The 15,628-nt window shown below is 35.8% G+C and overlaps 1 protein-coding gene across 1 annotated transcript in view; it reads right to left on the reverse strand.

The window, feature by feature from the left end:
* Window positions 1–15,051, reverse strand: part of pard3aa (par-3 family cell polarity regulator alpha, a) — a 481,339-nt gene extending 466,288 nt beyond the window's left edge. Inside the window, exon 1 of the mRNA XM_016519585.1 lies at window positions 14,669–15,051. Coding sequence (XP_016375071.1) covers window positions 14,669–14,788 — 120 coding nt within the window. The 5' untranslated portion in view covers window positions 14,789–15,051. The remainder of the gene's footprint in view (window positions 1–14,668) is intronic.
* Window positions 15,052–15,628: the final 577 nt, after the last annotated feature.

Genomic DNA, 15,628 nt, shown 5'->3' on the forward strand with positions numbered 1-15,628 from the left:
GTGTATTAGTTCTAATGCCATGGCGAAAGTTTGAGCAAAACATGCTAACTGTTCTGTCTTTGGCTGCACAGACGAGCACAGAACACTATTTAGAGTCCCAGCCTCAGAGGAGCAGTGGATTTATTGATTTATTTACTGTATATTGCTGCTGTCACACAGATCTAAAATAAACATTTGATTTATTTCCCAGCTGTTTACCTTCACAAACATAACCAACTCTTTTGTAACTCGTGTGATAACTGATTTTAACAAACTTGTGTGTGAAAGAGGACTTAGTTTAGTACTCACATGCCGTGACAGCCGCTTTCTTTCCGTGTGCTTCGGATGTTTGCGCTCAGAAAACCGTATATCAGAAGTTTAAACTCATATGGTTTAAAACGCATGATTTCAGCACGAAAAACATGATAATCAGAACCATAACAGACGTTTTTAGCAGGTACGAGCTGTAATGGAGCAGCTCTATTCTGGAAAACGGGGCGGGGAGCAGCAGCTCATTTGCATTTAAAGAGACAGTCCCGAAAAAAACGCATGTTTCTGCTTCCACTCAAAATAGGCATTTTCAAAATGATATAATAAATGATCTGTGGGGTATTTTGAGCTGAAACTTCACAGACACATTCTGGGGACACCAGAGACTTATATTACATATTGTAAAAAGGGGCATAATATGTCTCCTTTAAAGTAATTGCATCATTACCGCACGGCTATGAAAACAGTACAAAGTACAACAATGGGAAGCTGATTTGACTCAAAAGAGCAACGAGCAAGCAATGACTTCACATGCACCTTTATATCTGTTACTGACCACATGAACACACAAGCTTACCGCTGCAAATACAGCTTTCAGTTTTCAAATACCAAAGCTGTTACGTTCTTATGTCTTAATACAAAAGAAACTCTGCCAGACCACTAAAGCACACAATGACACGGAGAACAGACTATAAAAAAAAAAGAAAGAACATAACAGTGAAACTACAACAAACTTTGTAGTGAAGCACAAAGTGAACATCAAAATGGGGAAGTCGTGGCCTAATGGTTAGAGAGTCGGACTCGTAAACCAAAGGTTGCGGGTTCGAGTCTCGTACCGGCAGGGATTGTAGGTGGGGGGAGTGAATGTACAGCGCTCTCTCCCACCTTCAATACCACGACTGAGGTGCCCTTGAGCAAGGCACCGAACCCCCAACTGCTCCCTGGGCGCCGCAGCATAAAAGGCTGCCCACTGCTCCGTGTGTGTGTTCACGGTGTGTGTGTGCACTTTGGATGGGTTAAATGCAGAGCACTAATTCCTAGTATGGGTCACCATACTTGGCCACATGTCACGTCACTTTCGTCACTTTCACTTTTCACTTTCAAAATGAGGAAAAAAATATATATATTTTTTTTAATAAATAAAAAAAAAAATACACATTTCACTTTAACACAAATGGCCAAACAAAAATAAGAGTAAAAAAAGTATACTCAATATACAAAGAAAATAAATAGTACAGAAATAAATATTTTGAACTGTATTAATATTTTTACAATATTACTGTTTTTACTGTATTTTTGATCCAATAAATACAGTCTTGGTGAACAGAAGAAGTCTAACTGAACCCAAACTTTTGAATAGTAACGAATAGTATATATTTGAGATGTATCTTATGAAATAAATAAATAAAACTTTTTAATAAGTACAAGTGAGAGTTATCCTAAAAAGTACATTAAATATTACATTAATTAAAAAATTAAATTAAAATTAAAATTTATACAAAGATAAATATCCTTCCTGACAAAGGTTAGTGATCTCAAAAAGGTCAACAGTAACCTCTAATCCTCCACGGGTGTGTTGCCCTTTCAATCAAGCGACCTTTCACCCGAGGAAGCAGTTATTCAAGAAAGCTGGAAGATGGAGGTGAGCAGTTAAACAGGGTTTCCTAAAGGAAAAAAAAAAGAGAAAAACAGCTCCGAACTGCACCTCTGAGCGCTGTTGACAATATGAAGTGAAATCACACCCACAAGGGCTCGTCCGACAAGCTGGAACAGAACTCGTGAAATATTTCAATTCTGCTGCGATACGTTCACATCGTCCCTGCTGCGGGCGCAGAGCTGTCATTTCAACACACTTCATGTTGCAACTCCTCAAAAACATAGCAACAGCGTGTTTGGAGGCCCAAAAGGCCAAAGAAAAAACACATTTCCATATATCCATTCCAGGATTCTGACTGTTTAGCAAACAAAGTAGCAATAGTTTTCTTGTTACGGGGGAGATTTTGGGCGAAAATACCTGGATTTGTTGATTATTTGCTCAGATGGCTCCTGAAACCTTGTTTACAATAGTGCAGCTGTTGTTTAAAACGTAACATTGTGATTACTTTCTTGCCTTGCAAAATCCAGACCGCACAGATGGGTTTACAAGCATGCGAGTCTGTAACCTCCTAAATACAATCAAATTATGTCAAATATAGCTGAAATGTTCAACCGATGGATCCATCTGTTATATTGTCTCATTCAGTTTGTTGATGAGAGGTCTGCTGTTACAGATTGAGCTTATGTTGTTTGTTTGTTTTTTGTTTTGTTTTGTTTGTCATAAAACATGCAAAAATATCCTATAGACTTTCACTGAAGACTTCAAGACTTGATAGGCTGGTAAGCAAACATCCCAGAATACCCTAGCAACCATCCACAACACACTAGCAACATGAAGGCACTTTTACAGTTTGCACCACTGACATTTTCTTCAGATTTAACATATGATGAATTTAATGTACTTTATTTATTAATTAAATAAAAAAACGTATATTATTAAATACATTTGTTAAATGTAAGAAAGAGTAATAAGGACAAGTAACAGGTTTGCAGAGTTATCCTAAAAATTTAAATTCTAAAATAAAAAATTAATTAAATTAAATTTAAAAAAAATACTACTTTGGGACCAAACTAAGGTTTGTAGTTACTGATGAACTTCTAGATCATTATTAATATTTATTATCATTAGTATTTGTTTGATTACTTCAGTTTGGTAAGAATAGGGTAGAATAGTTAAATTTAATATATTCACACACAACCACAGCCTACAGGTTCCACCACTAACATTTTCTGCAAAAAAAATTCAAAAGCTGTTTTAATTCAAAAGAATAAAAATAAATTACATTTTAACATGCATTCAAATAGAAGTTAATCTATAATAATATCTTTCACAATATTCCAATTTTACTGTATTTTGATCAAATAAATGTAGCCTTGGCGAGCGGAAGAGACATTTTAAAACATTTTAAAAATCGGACAGAATCCAAACTTTTGAATGGAAGTGTATAGTATATATATAATATAATATAGTACATTATATCTAGATATAGTATATAGTGTAGTATATAAAGAGTTCAGATGCAAAAGCCTCGGTTACACTTTACTTGAAGGGGTGTGCATAAGACTGACATGACACCTACATAATCATGACATGACATGTCATGAATATGAAGGTTTTTTATGCATGTTTATGACAACTGTCATTAAGTGTCATTCGCTCAGTTATGTAATTTTTAATGCAAAGATGACATTGTCTGAGATGTCTGTTATTGACCAAGATGGCTTTTAGAGGCTTTTGCATTGGAACTCTTCAATGTAGATATACGTGTTATATGTATAGTATATATAAAATATGTGCATTTAATGTGTATTTTTTATCAATTAAAAGAATAATAATAACACCTTTTTTTAAATTTTAAAATGTCAGAAAAGTTATAGCGTTGCAGAGTTATAAAAAATTTATTATTTTATTAAATAGTTAATTAAATTAAACAACTACTAGCTAGTCTGGGGCAAAATTGTGTTTGTAGTGACTTCTAGGTCATTACTAATATTCATATTAATAAAAGTATTTGTTTGATTAAGTACCTTTGGAAACAGGGTTGAATAGCAATGGTCGACCGTTATATCCGAGGCCGATTATTAGAATATTTAATTAAATAAATGTAAAATATGAGCAAACAACCATTCAGCACACTAGCATCATGAAGGCTACTTTAACATTTTTGTCATATTTAACAGACATTTTTATACAAAGGCTTCTTACATTGTATTAAAGGTAAAGATCGTTTAGAACTAGGGCTGCTCGATTATGACAAAAATCATAATCACGATTATTTTGGCCAATATTGTAATCACGATTATTTAACACGATTATGGGGGGGCCATATGACCAAAACTTTATATGAGTGATTTATTTAAAGATAGTGATACATATCAAATATATATTTCCTGTAAATAAGGTTGCTATGACATCTACATTTTAGAGACCAGCAAAATGTCACAATTCTCAATACCACAGCAGAATACCAGAGTAACTAATATTAGTTAAAAAACAAAAAAGGTCCTCAAAAAATTATTGAAAATAATTAAACTGTAATAAAAAAAGCAAAGGAATACAATAGAATAAAAAATATACAAATGAAACAAACTGTGCTTTAATGTTTTTTTATGCAAGTCTCAAGCAGTTTACAGCCATCTGAAGAGAATCATTAACCTACCAAAGCTTATCTATGCCAACAAAGCAATCGGAATTCCTTCAGGAGACCAGCAGCCAAAATATGCCACGGCTCCAGTTTGGCAGACTTTGCTTAAACTACTTCAGAGTGACGCCCATTGATCGCCTGTCACTGAACCAAGGCCACTTTGGCTTTTCAGCGCTACTCATTAAAGCCAGTTGTGTTTGTCGTGGAGCTCTAACAATGGCACGCTCAGTAAAACACACACAAACACTCAGAGAATCAATACTAGCCAGCTCGCATCAAAGCACAGCGTTTCTGTGTGATAAATGAGTCACAAAAGAAACTGTGACTCAAGGTTACTTCTGATATCCTAAAGGAAACTCTTGCTTTTTTACTTTCTTTCAAATACCCTTTTATAAAGTGGAACAAACACAACTGAAATGCAGTCGTAACTGTGGGAGGCAGGATTATGTCTATCTGTTGGATCTATTGTTAAACGTGTGTCCAATTTGTATTATAAATGATATCAAATATAAAGAGATTATTTAGGAGGAGGATTACACGCCTGAATAAAACACACTGGCTAAAACTGCAATCTCTATAAACAAATCCTGCAAATAATCCAACCAGCTGTGCCACAGCACGCTAAATCCTTTATCTGTGCTCATGTGCTGTTCTCATATGCAGCGTCTAACATCGAGAGGCTAACCGGTTGAGTTGATCATCTGGTTATTAAGATCTTCAAGCAGTGCTTGGCACCAGTACACTAATCTACTGGGATTAGTTGATGCTTTGTTACTTTCCTTGACAAAAGACAGGGCACAGGTAAGAGATGTAAAATATTTGTTTGGTTGTTTTGCTGATGATATTTCTTAAACTGCACTGCAAATTAGAATCATGGAAGCATTGCAAAAAACAAAAAAACAACACAAAACAAAAATAAACAAATAGCAAACAAAACAAAATAATAAAAAAACAAAAATAAATAACAAAACAAAAACAAAAATGAAACAAATAAACAAAACAAAAATAATGAAAACAAAACACAAAAAATAAATAAATAAACATATGGTACACTGTGCTCACAGTATGCATGCAAAACTGCATAAATATTTTGGGTATGGTGGCAAATTGAACTCCTATTTCTCCGACGTTTACAGTTAGAGGTGAATTGGCTTTATGAAGGTCATTCATAAAATCTGCACATTTTCGCATGACTTAATCTGACAGCTGAGAAAGCCCTGGAATCTTCACAATAGCGTTTAAACAAACACTTAGTGTGACTAAGTGTGCAGAACAGCTGCAGATGTGTGCAGTTTTGGTGTTCGACATGAAGAAAAACAATACAAGCTCATCAAAGTCTCAGGCACGTTCCTCTATTCTCCAGGAAGAGTTTGGCACAAAAACACTTCTGACAGATCTGAACTCATTCAAGTGAAAAAGACTTGATTCAACAGATTTGCATGTCTAGGGCAACAGAACCATAATGGCATTTCTTGATGTCGACAGGAATATGTGCACTTCTACATTTATCATGTCAATAATGTCTCTGTAGTGAAATGATCACGTAGCCGTTTCAAATGCCTTTCGGTCATGTAATTACTCTCAGTAGTTTCGGAGGCACGTACACTGTGGTCTCATTGATACTGTCTGTACTTGCGGCTTCCCAGTAAGTTCCCCCGGGGATATCGAGAGATTGCCTGGTAAACAGTAGTTCTGGTCATATTTGCCCCAGCAAATCATAATTTTACACTGAGCTCTAGTTATGGCTTATGCTGGTATTTAATTATGATTTTATGATTCTCTGGTATACCTGCTCAGTTCACACCCTCTGTACCTTTCACATTACAGTTAGAGCTGCACAATATAGCTAAAAATATAAAATAATCACATTATATATTTATTAGGCTTTTTAAACTATCTACATTTACACAACCATTTAGCAGACGCTTTTAATAAAACAATTAAACGAACAAAAGGGCAACGATATGAAAGTGCTGTGACATGTAACAGTACATGTAGCAAGTGTTCTAGTATTGCAAGTATTGCATAATGTTGTAATATTTAATACATAAGAGATATTTTTTTACACAACATATTTGATCTATAAAATAATTTCAAAAGCCTGAAACATAATGGAATGTATAAACTTAAATCACTCTTTTTTTCTGGCTATTTATTATGTGTAAAAATATATTTTATGCTTTTAATATTACAATATCATGCATTTATTTTTATCTATTGCTAAAAAAACAGTAAAAAAATAGCCATGTTTTTCACAACATTTTTCATTAAAATAATAAAGAATGGCATTTAATAACTTTCAATTATATGGACAGTATAACAAAATAATAAAACAGCAATATTAAAGTTATTACTAAAATATTTTTGTTTGTTCGTTTTATGCAAAAAAAAAACACTTTAACATGAAAAACATCATGCAGAGAGCTCCATTAACATTCCAAGTAATGATGCCAAATTGATTATGTATAAAGATAGCTTTTATGTATTTAATATTACAATATCATGCATACATTTTTTTCCAATCTATTGTTACCAGGAGATTTCGACGCTTACATATGAATATGGCTCTTATCAATTATATTTAAAGGGACAGTTTACTCAAAATGATATTTTGTTACCATTTACTCATCCTCACTTTGTTCCAAACCCATAAGCTGTTGTTTTTTCAGTCGACAACAAAAGTTGACAGTCGCTGTACAGTTATGAATGACCTGTCTGAATGACTTCATCTGAATGAAGTCTGTAATCTGGTGCAAAAAGGAAGTAAATCTCTCTTTGAATGTCTTGAGAGTTAAGGCTTTATACAGACCTAAACTCCCTTCGTCTGGTTTGCTTGTATCGACAAATGACCTAACAATACTCACTGCACTAATTCCCAGACATCACACCCATCGTCGCCGCTGAAAGACTGGGATTGACACAAATCTGCACACTTAAAGATGGATATGGAGTAATTCTCGGGAAAGCGGTCAAGAAATATTTCAGACACCTAAATCATAAGATATGAAAAAATGTTCTTTGTAAGAATGAAACTAAAGTAGCGACAGATCTTTTCTTCGGTGTTGTGGCGTACATCTGAGTAAAATGACAATGTAGGGCAGAACGTTGTTCTATCCATCGGATTTTGATTGAATGGAGGCGGATCTGAATGCGAGCTTACAATCAATTGTAAGAAAGGGTTTAAGCAGACAAAATGATTGAAGAAGTCTGGCATACGTCACCACAGAGAAATCTGTCTTTTCACGAGTTATGACATTTAAAAATTAATGATAATAAATGCATAAATCGTTCACAGTTAAATGACATGCATTTGGAAACTAGTCTAATAGATGAACCCATTTCATGACAACTTTTAAATATTAATTTTTTTGTGATTTGATTGATTGATTGATTCCAGCACCTATGGCAACCAACTAACATCACTATAACATTATGTAAGATGTTTCATCTCGGTGTTTGATAAATTTGAGATTATTCCTGGTGAAACATTTTTAAAAACATCCTTTAGAAAACCTTTAAAAAAGTTGCCTAGTAGCATTTAACGCAGTACATTCCAACAAAATATGCTGTATAGACAGAAGGGTCTGACCAAAAAAAAAAGATCAATAAATTAAAGAGTTTTTCATTAAACAATGCATAAAATTTGCATTTAATTTCAGCATTTTTTTGGAAACATCATTGTGGAAACCTCATCATTACAAACTCGCACAATATATCTCACAATTCTGAAAAAAGATGTCAGACATAAACTTGCAATTGTGATAAAAAAAAGTCAGAATTGTGAGATGTAAACTCACAATTACAAGAAAAAAGTCAGAAATGCAAAAAAAAGTCAGAATTACAAGAAAAAAGTCAGAATTACAAGAAAAAAGTCAGAATTGCTAGAAAAGTCAGAATTGCGAGTTTATATCTCGTAATTCTGAATTTATTTCTCAGAATAGTGAGTTTAAATATGGCAATGCTGACTTTATTTAACTCACAATTGCAAGTTTATATCACATAATTCTGAGAAAAAGTCAGAACTGTGACTTTATAACATGCAGTTCTGAGAAAAAAAGTCAGAATTGCAAGATGTACACTCACAAATCCAAGAAAAAAAAAAGTCATTTTGTGAAAAAAGTCAGAATTGTGAGATAAATAATTAAAAATCAGTTCTAGAGGACTGAGCATCAAGGCTTCTGTCATTCCAGTCCATCTTAAACAAAAAAGTCCACTTTTAAGTGACTTTTAGTCTCAACACGTTTGGTTTTACTTGCGTAACAATACACACAAATAAAACTTCTTCGACGATGTGATCTCGCAGACTGATCGGTCTTTGCTTTCTGTAAGAGCATCTGTAATGTGCTCCTTGAAAACAGATGAAAGGTTTTAGTCCATTTATTAGTCATTCATAATAAACGCCTCCTCTTATAGACATACTGTACCTCCTTCATACAAGTTCTTACAAGCAAAATGAGCTCCCGTTATTTTCAGATGGTTTGCTTCTACAGAATGTCAGAAAAAGGACAAATAAATAGCCCGTAAAAAGCATTTGGACACTTAAGTCCTTAAAAATGCCATTGCATTTGAAAACAAAATATGAGAGAGTCATCTGAGAAATAACTTTACTTTTCTGAGCCATTCCTCCAATGACTTTTAAGGCACACGTTATTTCAGAAATGAAGGTCCCACTACAAAGAAGCCTCTAAAGGAAGGATTTCCGATCTGAAGATCAAAGTTTGTCTGCAATCATTGCATTTCCCTCTCGGTAATAGACATCCAGATGCCTGCGGGTCTCATAAACACAATGTATGGTTTTGTGTGGACCTGTGCTTAATTACAGCCGTCTGGCTCTGCAGGATGAAGCAGCGGGGCTGATGTCTGACCTGTCACGTGTGCTGCTGTTATTTTAGAGCAACCGGGGCTCGCCAAGTTCAAAGCAATGCAAATGACTCAAACCTTGAGCCGTCAAATCACATCAAGTCACAATTAGCAGCTATTTTCAATTAGTGTTTCGGCACCTCTGCTTTACAGGCAATATGTACGTTTCAAGAATTTTATAGAAATTTCAGAGCTGTTTATTCACCTCAGCCTTTTTTATAGAGCTTTTCAGGCAGTTACAACAGCACTGCATAATGAGTGAATCTCGGTGAAAAACAGTCAAGGTGCCGGATCAGACTTCAGCCCCAAGTGACTGGGGTAATTCACCGCTGCCAAGATGGGGTTTTAATAAAATTGCCTATGCAATAGAAACACAATTGTTATTTACATCTGTGCTACATGATTAGAGAAAACTGACAAAAAGGGCTGTGGTGAAGTAGATGTAGAAAAACTGCAATACCCATAATGCACTGGGCTCAGTCAGACTAATGCAAAAAAAAAATCACATAAGCCCTGGAGCCAAAAAAAATCTGACTTTTGCTGAATAAATAGGAATATCTTGTAGGCAACATGACAAAAATACACATTGTTCATTCACTTGTACTTTCAACACTGTAACAATACAAAGCTGGTTGAAAATTGGTGAACTAACCCTTTAAAAGAAAGCTAAATAAATATATGAGTTTCTAAATAAAGGCTATTTTTAGTACTTTTTTAACTGTTAATTTTTATCTCCATGTTGCAAATATTACCATATAGAATAAATTTTCATTATATGTAAAAAAAAATATACATTTTTTTAATTATTTTTATAACCATAATCCAAACAAATTATCATTCTAAATACTATAATGCAAAAATAATACTACAAAGTTAATATGTTACTAGATGCAATTAATTATGTACATTTACATTTAGCAAATGCTTTTATCCAAAGGAACTGACTCACAAACCAGTAACATGTCATAAAATATGTAACCTAATGTGTAATATAATGTAATTTTACACAAAAGCCTATTATGGGCATTTAAACGTTTTAATCAATTGAAAGTCCTAATTTACATAATGTGTTTTGTATCTATTGTACCGTCTACAATCTATGCTAATTTTAACAAAACAAAAAAAATGGCCCTCGATCTTGACAGGCTCTTGAGATTCACCTAAATCATTATTCCTCACCTCACTGATGTAATATTAACATTTTCTAATTAACAAGGTTGAACTACATTAAAAACAGCATCATTGTCCCACAACAGCAGAAGAGAGACAAAACTCAACAATAAAACAAATAAATAGGCTCATCTACAAGCATCTTTCATCCTCCATCTCAAGACTCCTGTCTGCAGCCACTTCCTGCATACTGGATTCATATCGACTCAAGGGAAAGTCAATGGAAAGGCTGCAGACAGCAGTCTTACAGCAGAGGAGGAAACGTTTGAGTGTCCCGAAGAAAGAAGCCCATTTATTAGGGTTATTGATGAAGAGCTTGAGTTCTCTCTGCAGAGTCGCATCTCCCTATAGATCACATGCTAATTCAGCCTTCTCACACTCCCGCTTACGCAGCAGATCACTGAGCCGTCCTCAGAATGAAGTGTGCTCTGGAGTGAGCATGCAGCACTCCGCTGGGAAAACCTACTCGCGTGTGGATCAATCGGTCGCCGCAATCGTTCTGCTGAGGCAGAGGTACAGGGTGTGCCTGCTAAGCCATACAAGCATGGGTGTGTGCCATGTATGTTGAATCGAAGTCTTTGCTGTCTGCAAGGACAGCCTGTTTATGAAAAGAACGAAAATGCAAAGGGAACGACTCAGGACGCACACTCTTCTTTGAGTGTTGAGTTGCAACGTGAGGGCTCTTCAAGGTGATGCAGCTTAGGTTTCTGACCTAAGTGACTGACCTTCACACACTGCTGAGGTTTCTCTAGACTTACCTGCCTGCAAAATACAGTCTTGATTCAGTCTTAAGTTTTATCGCATGGATTTGTGGAGTTGAAAGTGTAAATTTTTGCATCGTTAGCATCACTGAACTGTATAGGGCACAAAGCATAACCGACTAATTCTGTGAACTGAATGAATTATGTGACAAAACACAGTATTTCATGACAAAATGCAATAAGATAGTAGCACAGTCACATGTTGTATGTAAAGTAAAGCAATTCACGACTGCAAACTTAAAATGTAATTAAAATTTTGTGTATAAAACATGCTTGCATTTTGTTAATGGTGGTGAATGTGTCTTTTATTTCATGCACAACAGAAAACAAATTAAATATGAACAAAACGCACCCAGCATGTCACAAGATCAATTTTTCTCGAAAAAAACCTAACTGTTAATTTTGCAAAAAAAAATGTAATGTTAATTTTGCAAAACCTTAATATTAATTTCGTAAACAAAAGAAAACAAATTTGCTAACAAAATGCTCCCAGCACATCACAAAATGCATGTGTCCACAAAGTGTTCACTTTGCATAAAAAGGAATGTTTGTTTTGTGGAAAATTTAACATTCATTTCGCAAAAACCGTAACATTAATTTCATAAACAATATTATGTCTGTTTCATAAACAACAGAAAAAAATACTCAGCATGTCACAAAATGCATTTGTCTGCAAAATGTTCATTTTTCGAAAAACTGAATTTTTAAGGGGGTCACATGATGCGATTTCAAGTTTTCCTTTCTCTTTGGAGTGTTACAAGCTCTTGGTGCATAAAGAAGATCTGTAAAGTTGCAAAGACTAAAGTCTCAAATCCAAAGAGATATTCTTTATAAAAGTTAAGATTCAACCACGCCTACCTAAAACGGCTCGTTCTAACACGCCCCCACATATCTACCTCACTATGTGGGAAGATTTGCATAAAGCCGCTCAAATGTTCACGGAAAGAAAGAAGGCGTAACTTATTCTCGCTGTAGTATTGTTGTTGCTGAAGCGGAGTCCAGCCCGGGGTCGTCACATGTGGTTGCCGCTCCTTCGTCGAATCCGCCGGCTGCCACTTACTCTAGGCCGCCGTGTGTGACGCTGTGTGTTTCGTTGTGAACGCAAAACCACTTTGTTTGGTCTTCCAAAAGAGGACACGACTAGAAATCGACCCCTTTAATGCATTTAATGCATTTTAATGCATTTCATTCACAAAATGCACATTCTGTGAAGAACATAAGCATGTCTAATTTACTGCATTTTTGTCAATAAATACTGCATTTCATATCATGTATTTCATTCAGTCCACAGACTGGATACACCTGATACCCCATAAAACAGTGTGATTGAACAAAACAAGTAATCGTTTTTAAACAGGTTTCCCCAAACACTAAGCTTATCTGCAATTGGTCAGCCAAACATTCAGCCCCGCCCCCAACTCTGACCATTGGTTGAGCCATTGCTATATCAGACAGGTCGGGATGTTTAAACAAACAGAAAACATTTTGAAAGCGTTTACAATTTTAAGGAAAATCAGCCTATGAATGAATTACTTTGAATTACCTCTAAGTTGAGATAGAAAAAGTATTTTAACATTGGAAAAAAAAAAATGCACAAATGTGTGGAAGAGTTCTTGAAAAAAAAAAAAAAAAAATGCTTTTGTCACGCAAAAAAAAAAAAAAAACTGCCAAAGTCTTGCCAATCCATTCACAAGAATGCAAGGAGCAAACTCAATTTTCCATACTCAAGAAACACTCTGTAAAAGAGAAATCCTGGCAATATCAGTGTTGGTTCACCAAACTATTCAAGGCCTGTAGAACAGAAGTGCTTGGACGCGATGCCAATATTAACAGCAGATTGTTGAGATCTGGGCAGGAATATTAGCACTGATGCCAACTCAAGACACGCAGGAACCTAATGCCCTTTTACAACAACAATACAGCCTGTAGCTATGCAGCATCTACACGTCTACTGACAAAAATCAACATAATAATTAAACAGCTACACCTCATTGAGCTGGAACGCATACAAGTTCCTCTACTGCACTCAAATGTTCATTTTTTTCCCCAAGTTCTGCAACTTTAGTGGTAAAATTTTCTCAAAGCTTCTCAATAACTACACAATGAGGATAAATTGTTTTACTCACAAGCATGCACATGAAGCTTCAGCCAAAGGCAACAGTGTATTTAAGTTCTTTCTTACTCCAAATCCTGATTCAAGTGGCATACAGAAAGCAGATCTGGAAGTTAATTTGTCCAGTTTAGGAATTCAAAATGAACACGTGACTACACATTCATACTATAACCGGTGCACAGCTGCCAACTCTTTTAGTAGCAAAGAGTTTACCTTCAGTTTTATGACCACCGTTGAGAAAACATTTGGTAACTGTTCCAAGTTTTTTGTCTGCATGTCCAGTGGCTTTCTGACCAAATTTGTTGGGTTTTTATGACCAATGAATTTCCATTACCTTTCCACTTATAAGATAAGGACTGAAATGAATCACCAAAAAACAATATGTTCATAAACTGAGCATAACCATGGCTTGCAAACAAGTTTTACTCTTCACAAACTCTCAAGTTTAAACGCTTGATAGCTGTGTTTTGGGATATAGTAGATGGTGTGCATCTCAGACTTCCATCAAACCAGGTAACAGCTGTTTTTACCAGTTTAGAGGAGTCAGGTTGGTTTTTTGAACATAGTAACCTGTCGACCAGCTACACGTTGGATTTTCCAACTTGGAACTAGATTATCTATAATCAACACAGAAAGTTCATGACTTTTCCAATCCTGGAAAACACCAAATGTCCTACTTCCAGGTTGTTCATGACCATCGAATCCCTGTCAATCAACACTTTGAAGGCTTGAACCTGTAACCTTATCCATAACCATTAACCACTGAGCCACACAAGCCATTATAATAACATATAAAGGTATAGAAAGCACCATTCATCATGAATGTCAAATAATGTGCGAGCAACACTGAGTAGGCTGCATGTGTGGATCCAGGCTTCAGCTGATTTCCAAGGAAGTTTCCAGTCCTCGCCCTCCATCCGTGCCTCTAAAGTTCTTCCTACGCTCTGTTTACTTGCAAACACTGTAATGCATTTTACTGTAACATACGAGGTTATAACAGCCGACGTGTCTGTCCTCTTGGAAGGAGTTTCGAAGCCGAACGCACAAGCGCGCGCCGAAGTTGCAACAATGTAACGAACAATTCTTTGTGACGTAACAAACACAAACGCGAAATCTACAATCAAACACCTCAAGCGGACCCTTTCACCGACGGTCTCTTCCCTGTTCTTTCCTATCTATCTTTCTTTCATTCTTTCTCCAGAAAAAGCGCCATGTTGAGAGCAGCAGCGGAGTTGACGCTGTGTTTCCTCAAAAAACAAAAACACTCGACTTACCTTGGCTATGGCTTTTTTATATCTCATTGTCGCTTGCTGAATAAGACTGTGTATTTGGATATTCCCATCCCCACAGGGAACGACCACCCGCGTCCTTCCAAAACACACTGTCACTTTCATATTCGCCCGATATTCCCAGAGACTCCTCCACAGGGAAGCGAGAGAAGTGTTGAACTCTTCAGGAAAACTCAGTAACGTTAAGCCACGGCAGCATTGTATCCGTACAGGTAAAAAGCGGGATGAATCCTCATGTTGTGCTCCTCAGGTGGGACTGGAGCACCTGTTCGGCGTGTGTCGCGGTGAAGTGACCGTGGGCTGGGCTTCCCACGCGCTCTTTCACAGCTCTCTCTGAGACTCACACTGACTCACTGCTGTTTCAAAGTGTGCTCCTCGTGTAGTCTGTTTCAGCTTATAGACTCGTTAAGTAAAAATAATCTTGTTTTCTGTTTGAAATAAGATTATTTTGCTTACCCCATTGGCAGACTATTTTGCTTCTTCTAAGCAAAAACTCACTTAATTTTGACTTGTTTTTTTCTGAAAACAAGACAATCATTTTTATTTGATTTAAGAATTTTGAGATATTTTGGCTGGAAACAAGACAAAAAATCTAAGTAAGAAAAGCATTGTTTGCAGTGAAGGTTCCTTATTGCTATTAAGGTTCATGGTGAAACCTTGGGCCATTAGGTTAAACCTAAGGGGAAAAAATGGTTCTTTTAAGAACTGTTTTCTAAAAGGTTCTTTAGGGAACCAAAAATGGTTCTTCTATGGCATCATTTTTAAGAGTGTATGTGCTTTTGTGGGTGGGCAAAAATGGGTCATCATCGGGTTTTAGACTCGTTAAGTGCTGCTATATTCTTCAGTTGCTATTCTATTCGCTACCTACTAGTCCCAGCTTCAATTATACACCACTACATATTCAAGATGTAGGCTAATTCATATTTTGAGCAACCAGAAAACTCT

This window comes from Sinocyclocheilus rhinocerous, unplaced genomic scaffold (assembly GCF_001515625.1).
Source record: "Sinocyclocheilus rhinocerous isolate Xijiao unplaced genomic scaffold, SAMN03320098_v1.1 scaffold642, whole genome shotgun sequence".
In the NCBI taxonomy this organism is placed as follows: Eukaryota; Metazoa; Chordata; class Actinopteri; order Cypriniformes; family Cyprinidae; genus Sinocyclocheilus; species Sinocyclocheilus rhinocerous.